The sequence below is a fragment of the Octodon degus genome, unplaced genomic scaffold, assembly GCF_000260255.1.
Source record: "Octodon degus isolate 3935 unplaced genomic scaffold, OctDeg1.0 scaffold00174, whole genome shotgun sequence".
Taxonomy (NCBI): Eukaryota; Metazoa; Chordata; class Mammalia; order Rodentia; family Octodontidae; genus Octodon; species Octodon degus.
The window spans coordinates 404,089-411,868 of record NW_004524750.1 but is presented as its reverse complement, the minus strand read 5'-3'; the positions used below and the strand labels follow the sequence as shown (position 1 = coordinate 411,868).

General features: G+C 44.4%; 1 protein-coding gene across 1 annotated transcript in view; it reads left to right on the top strand.

Moving 5' to 3' along the window:
- Positions 1-1,320: 1,320 nt before the first annotated feature.
- The window catches only part of CUNH2orf73 (chromosome unknown C2orf73 homolog), a 34,429-nt gene continuing 27,969 nt past the window's right edge, over positions 1,321-7,780 (top strand). The window contains exons 1-2 of the mRNA XM_023703561.1: positions 1,321-1,557; positions 4,401-4,611. Coding sequence (XP_023559329.1) covers positions 1,532-1,557; positions 4,401-4,611 — 237 coding nt within the window. The 5' untranslated portion in view covers positions 1,321-1,531. The remainder of the gene's footprint in view (positions 1,558-4,400; positions 4,612-7,780) is intronic.

The window sequence follows — 7,780 nt, the reverse complement described above, 5'->3', positions numbered from 1 at the left end:
ATGTCAGACAGTTAGTAAAAACAGCCCAGTGCCTCTTTTGTACAAAAAGATAGTAATTATTGTAAAGTTCATATTATGTTATTTTTTTTTTTTTTACAGAGAATACACCAAGAATAAATAACTGGCATATTATTACACAATACTACATTACCATCAGTGCTGAAATTTACACTTGTGACCCTCTGTTATATAACCCTATATATCACTGCCATTTTGTTCACAATTTTTTCCTGCATGAATATTTTATATCCCTAGAGTGTGGCTTTTTTTGGTGGGCATAAATTCTTGACAACTCTTATTTTAATGTTTCTCATGGACTTTAATAAATCCTTGACATATATAAACTGCTTAACAATTAGAAAGATATACATACACACATATATATAGACTCATATATTTTACATATTTACATAAATATTCACATCCACAGAGAGTTATTTGTATTTATTGTGAGCGCTAAGGAGAAAATGGTCTCACTTTTTAACAATATTTGAGGCTGTCCCTGAGGGTTGATGAAAACTAAAATAGAAATTAGAGGGAATAATGAGGGTGTTGACTAAAACTCAAGGACGTATGGCAGCATACGCAAGTGAAATTGCTTAATACGAACAGCAGAGTACACGCCTGTGATCACAGCCCTCGGGGAGGTTGAGGTGGCCATAATGCTGGAGTCTACGAGTTCAAGACCAGCCTGGGCACCCTAGTGAGACTGCCCACCTAAGAAAACGCAGTAATAACTAATAATGACCACGCACATACTAAGCACCAGATACACAGCTACTAACACTCTCCTTGTGTTAAACTATACTGCATAACTCTAGATAATTTCGCATTTGTAGAAGATGAAACTAAAGATCTAAGGAGGTGGTGCATCACTTCCAGCAGCTTGTCAGTGGTGAAGTCATAACTCAAACACCGACTGCTTTCAAGGTTAGGCTAATCGGGGCCGGGAGATGGCTCAGTGGAATAAGCACTTCCCTGGCAAGTGCAGGGGCGTGAGTTCGACCACTGGTTCTGCAAGAAAAAAAGAAAGAATGTCTGGAAGACAAGGTCGGTTTCTCCCGCGCAAAGCCAGGTACTGTTCGTTAGCATCCCGCTGCGCGCCGCACTTCCGGAGCAAGCAGGGCGGCCGCCGCATAGCTCTGCCAGCTGCCAGGCGCACGAGGACGGCGGGGCGGGGGCTCGCACACCACGCTCTGAAGCAAGGACCCAGGCGGCGCAGACGCGCGGAAAGGACCAGCGCAGGCGCAGGCTGTCGGGCCTGAGGGCGGGCAGAGGAACGAGAGCGGCGCTGCTATAGCCCCCGCGCCCCCGCGCCACACCCATCGCCCCCGCGCCGCACCGAGCGGTCGGAGCCGCGAAGCCGGCGCGCCTGCGCACTCAGGGCCGCCCCTCCCGCGCGCGCCAGGCGGGCCGTTGCTTAGCAACGCGCACGTCACAAAGGCTGGGCTCCCTGGCCTCTACGCGGAGAGAGCCGGTCTGGCCGGTCTCGCGAGACTCCAGGGCTTTCACGTGTCAGGCCCAAGGGCTCATGGAGGCCGCGGAGGAAAAGCCGCAGTAAGTGCTGGGCTGTGTCCAGGGGAGGATGAGGCGAGACTCGCGCGAGGCTGCGGCCGACCCACGTCCAGACCGCTCAGTCCGCTGCCCTGAATCATTTGCGGCGCGCTGTTGGCCGAGCACGCGCTGTGCGTGCGACGGGGACTGCGCGCGCCGCCCGGCCGCGGCCTTCGAAGCGTCGTGGCGCCGTGCGCTCCGCGAAGTGCGCTTCCGCGCCGTGCTGCGCTTCGGCCATCCAGGCCCTGCCGCTGTGGCCTCCGCTGCGCCCCGCCGGGTCCCGAGGACGCCGGACGCGCCACCCGGCCTCGGCTTGCGGGCGGCTCCTCGGCAGCGTCGTGACCTCAGGGCCCGGTCTCGGCGACGGCGGCGGCGCGGTCGAAGCCGGCCTCCTGCGCGCAGCCCCGGGGGGCCCGGCCGTTCTGGTGGAACGCACCGCGGGGCTCTGTCCTTGAATGTCCACTTCGTGCTCTGCTCGCCAGCACGCCTTGCAGTTAGTCTGCACCCGGCCTGGAAGCGGAACCCTCCACCTCCACGTGCACTCCTGTAATCCAAATCCTGCTTTGTTGCCCTAGCACTTTACACCACCTAACAGATGCTATTCTACTTGTTAATTTTCATGTTGTTACCCTAGAATGTAGGTTCTGTGCGGGTGGGACTTTTTGTTTTGTCGCCTCAGTGCCTCAAGCAGCACTGGCGTAGAATGAGTATCTGTTGAAAGGGTGAATTATCCAGTGCCAGTCTTACATCTCTCACAGTAGCTATTGTTGTTGTGTAAACAACGGAACTGAGGCTGATAATAAATGGGAGTGTTAGGATTCCAATCCAGGGCTAAGTAATTTCAGAGTCCATTGGTGTGTTTATCAGTATTTCGACAAAGAGGTGACTCCAGTCACATATTTCACATGTATGAACTATCTATAGCCATCAACACCACAGTACTTAATCCAATGAGTACATAACTACAAGCAAATAGTCATAATCCTGCCCTTCAGAGACATGATTCTAGTGTATATGTATTGCTGGATTACAGCTATGAGAGAAACAGATGCCAGGAGGCCACAGTGATAAGTCAATTGATCTGAAAATTACAACCAATAAACAAGTACTAAAGTCTCTGGAAACAGAAAAGCTTGGAAAGGGCGGGCCAGATAGCTCAGAGGACTAAAGCACCTGCTTTGCCAGGCTCACTGACCGGGGTTCAGTCCCCAGTGTGCCTTGTCCGATCGCTAGGCGTCCAATCTGTGTAGTTAGACCCTGTATTAAATACATTTTTTAAAAAATCTCGTAGGTTATTTACACTTTATCAGTAATGAGAACGATTTGTGTGGGGAAGCAGGAAACCAAAATCACACCAATTGTGAATGTTATCAGAATGTGTAGAGGTTACAGTATACAGTCAGAACAGAGCCAGAGTAAGAAAAACAATTCTGGCAAATCCAGCAGAAATGTATCAGCATTCTGGAGGCATATACTTACCTGGGTATTGGTGAGTACTGATGAGCGAAACAACCTCCACGTCACAAAACCTAGCGACTGGCAAGGGTGTATCTGTTGCTTACCAAAAGCAAGCAAACAAAGCTATGTACGCACACTTTGAATTGTGGCATCATGAAGGGAACAGACAATACGTGGGGTGGGAGTAAAATCTAGGAAAAGCTTCTGGGGCAGTGGCTTTTGAACTGAGGCCTAAATGATAATGAGCAAGCTTCCCCGGGAGCTGAGGAAGAGCCTCCAGACGTGGAACCGCATGTGCAGTACTGGAGGAGGAAAGGACTGAAGCCTGGCCGGAGGCTGGACTGAGGCCGAGCAGGTGGCTACAGCAGGCCGCCCTGGAACACACGGAGGCAGGTTTTCCTGTAGATGCATTTAAGAGTTTCACTCTGAAGTTAGACAGGATTATGCTTTGAAGGCTATGTGTAGGGCTGGACACAGCTATTTGTTTTCTCTGTAGACTCGGATCTTACAGTCACCTTTTGTGGGATCAGGGCTTCAATGTGTGAATGCTTCAATGTAAACAGTATTTAAATTAATATATTTGTTATTTTCAAGTGTCTGAAATTTTAAGATGTTGCCTTTTATAATGTGTTTGCCCTTCTTTGAAGGGAAACAATTTCCATAAACTATTTCTTGAATACTTTCTCATCTATTTTGTTTTGTGCTTTTTTGTTTTTTATTTTGTTGAACCCTTTGCCCAGAGCTTCTTCTTGACCCTTTTTCAATTTTTTGTGCTGACATAGGGTCTCCCTAAGTTGTTAAGTTGCCCAGGGGACTACCAAGCCCAGCTATTTTCATTTTTATAGCAATGTAGTCATTAGAAGCAAAAAGTGATTAGATTGAGTTAATTTTTCCTGCACAGTGATCTTTTCCTAAAAGGATAAGTATTAGTGGTCAATAGATAGCTTTTATAAATTTGGCAGGTCAGTTTTAAAAAATCAAGTAGTTATAGGTACTTGACGGCTGAATTTAATAGGTAAAGGGGGAACAGGTATCTTTTTGCAATATAACTTTTAAGAAAGATGTATTCAGATTAGCATATAATTTAACTATACGTATAAATGCAAACATGATTAGTAAGCATAATCAAATACCATTCTTTACTATAAGCAAATGGTAGTCTATATCAATTACATAATAATAATCATTACTAACAAATTTCTTCCTATCTTAAACGATATAGAATGGGAAGATACCATCTCAAAGTTTAATAGCACAAGCCTATCAACAATAAACCTAAATTGTTTTGACTTATGGTTAGAATATATTTAAATCTCATTTTTAAAAATTATGACTGTACTGAAATGCTCATTGGGGTAAATGATTTACTATTTAATTTTGTTTTTCAGACAGCATAAAATAGAAGATGCTGGTGTAGTATATGTAACTGAAAAAAATGAAGAAATCAAACATGAAAAAAATCCTGGAAATAGCATACAGCCTTCAAAACCATATGTGAGGAGAGGACCTGGAAATTATGCTAAATTCATTAACACAAATGCAAGAACGTACAACGAACCAGTTCCCTACATAGATCCCAGAAAGGGGCCAGAGGAGCAGGTCGGACAGATGTGTATCGTGTACAAACACAGGTTGAGTCTGGAAGCTGCCTTGTAGAGCAGTTTAATAACAAAGTATTTAAAGGGTGTGATGAATTCACAGTAGCCCTGGGTGTAATCCAGCAGTTAAAAGCAGTAACCTGACCCTGTTGTTCTGCCAGTCACACAAGTAATGTGCATAGGGAAGAAATCCAAACAAACATTTTTCTGAATTTGATCAGGTTTTAGACATTAAGTAATGCTTGAAGGTTAGTGAAGAAACTTATATATTCTTTATGACATATTCTAGTATAAAAATTTACTATGATGTTTAGTGATTCAGATGCTTTCTATAAAATAATTGCCATTCTTTGAAAGCATATAAAGTGCTAGCAAGCCAGACGCCATGATGCGTGCCTGTAGTCCCAGCAGCCAGGAAGACCCCATCTCAAAAACAAAACAAAACAAAACAAAAAAACAGCTAAGAATGAACTGATTTGTTATATAAGTTACTGTCAATCCATTTATTTTCTAAAATTTCTATCCTTTTATTTCACATTTCTATGTAAATTACTGTATATCCTTTCATATCTATAATTTTCTATTGGAAGTAGATTACAGGTGATAACACGTATACCAGTGATAGCCCATGTCTGAGATTACACAGTAAGCAAATGCTACTGTCTTGGCTCAGCCCCAGGACGCTGGCCTGGCCGCAAACCTGTTACTCCCTTTGCACCCTGGATCTGCTCCACTGCCTTTCCGAAGGCAGGTCTGTTGGGATAGGGTCTGCTGTATTAGTTTCCTATCACTGCCATTACAACTTACACAAACACTGACTTAGAGCCACACAGACTTAGTTTCTTAGCAGTCCTTGAGTTCAAAAGTCCAAAGTTAGCCTCCTAGGGTATTGCTAGGGCAGGTTCTTGGTCTCCGGCTCAGTGGTATATCTGTCTCTTTGCCTTTTCCATCATCTTTGAGACTCTGACTGTGTTGTTTGGCGCATTGTATTTTCCTCTTTAAACCTGCAGCATATGGGTAGCATTTTCTGATATATTCCTGAATGACTCATCTGCCTCTTCCTTATGTAGACCTCATGATTACATTGGATCTAGCCAAATAATCCAAGATAACCTCTCCATCTCAAGATACTGAATCACATCTTGTCTTAAGTCACTTTCCTGGTTGCTAGCACACAGTACCTGACACCCATGCCTTAAAGGAGAGGTTTATGTTGGCTTGTGTTTTTAGCCCGTAACTGGCTGACTCAAAACAGAAAGGCGTGGTGATGGGTCTGGCAGAGGAAATCTGTGCATGTCATGCAGCCAGGAAGCAGCGAGCAAAGTGGGAGGCAGGGAGATACACCCTTCCTGACCATACCCACGTGACCACTCTTCTGCCCAGACCCCACCTCTTAAGGCCAGCTGGTAGCACCCGTAGCCCAGTCGCCGTCCACAAACTTTGCCTCAAAGTGCAGGAGGTTTTAGGGGACTTCCAGATATAAACTAGAACATATCTTTAAGGTCCCTTTGCCAGGAAAAAAAACATTCACATGTTTAGAGATAAAGACACAAACATCTCTGTGGATGGGAGAGCATTTTTCAGCCTGCCTCATTTATACAGTAAAACTTGCCTGTTGTGTTGTACACTTCTGGGTGCTCTGGCAGAGGAATAGCCATGTACTCCTTCATGCCCATCCGTAGTCCCCTCCCCTGCTGAAGCCCAGGAACTACTGATAGGTTTTCTGTTATTTTGCCTTTTTCAGGAAGACATACAAGGGAATTATTGAGCATGTAGCTTTTTTGGTCCTCTCAGAATAATGCCTTTACAGTATCTCTATATTGGTTGGTTATTTTTGATGGAACCAGGGATTGAACTCAGGCCCTTATGCTTGCCAGGGAAGCACTTATTCTACTGAACCATCTCCCTGGCCCCTGCTCTATATTGTTGCATATATCACTTATTCATTTTTTGTTGTTACTGCACACTATCCACGTGGCACGAAATTTGCTCTAAGATTATTTAACATAATAAGGATAGTAATCTTCACTGGGGTTTTATGAAGATTAAAATATTCTTTGTCAGGCCTTGTTCTAAGTACTAGAAATATGGCAATAAACAATGGAAGTAGGGTGGGGAGGTCTTGTCCTTGTATTGCTTACATTCTAGTGAGAGAATAAGCAAAATAAGTGAGCTGTGTTAGGGTGTCAAATGGCAGTAAGAGGTGGTGTGGAAGGATGAGAACTGCTGAAGGTAGAGCTGTGACTAAGCAGGTATTGGGAGGAAGCATGCCAGGAAGGTGGCATTTGGGTGATGACCTGCAGGGCAGCGTGGACTGACCTCAGAGTCCCAACAGAGGAGCATTCATGATGCACGAGGAAGCACCAAGCAGTAGCTCTCCGCAGCAGCAGACTCCCGCTAAGCTGGGTGCTAGCTGTCCTCTGCTGACAGGAAGAATCTGTGACAGGAGAGCTAGCAGAGTGCTGGTCCCAAGAGTGATTGACAGGTGGCATTCAAAATATGCCAGAGACAAGCAACATCTTATCAGGTGTCTTCCAGCATGACATCTGAGGAAAGAAAAGTGCCGTCTGAAGGCCTCCCATGGCTGTGGCAAGGTCAACCTCACCCTACCACTTCCCTCATCTCTGCCAGTGTATGAGTTACGTGAAGTCGTGAGTTAGCCCAATACTTGAATGGAAATTGCTTGCGTATGAGTTACGTGAAGTCATGAGTTAGCCCAATACTTGAATGGAAATTGCTTTTTGTGAACTCTCCACACTGACAGCGTCAGCTGTTCTTGTCATAAAACAGCACACTCTCGCACGGTGCAAATATGAGATCTCATGATTGAATGTGTTTGATATCATGTAGTAAACCCTGGAAAATGTGGTTTTTTTGTTTTAAGTGTAAAGCATGACATATATCTGAAATGTATCTAGGGTGAGCAGGAAATAAAGATCAATGAGAGTAGATTTAAATTACAGCTTTTAGAGCTCCTAGAATAAAAAAAGTAACATAACTGACCAAACATGAAGTATAGGAAAAATAAAAATGGAAAGTTACATATTTCATTTGACTTCTTTCAGGTGCATAATACCTAATGTTAATTTTTAAAAAAAATTTTATTCATTTTAATGAGAAAAGATAAAATAGCAATGAAACAATTTCAAACCAGGTTAGTAGGATAGTCA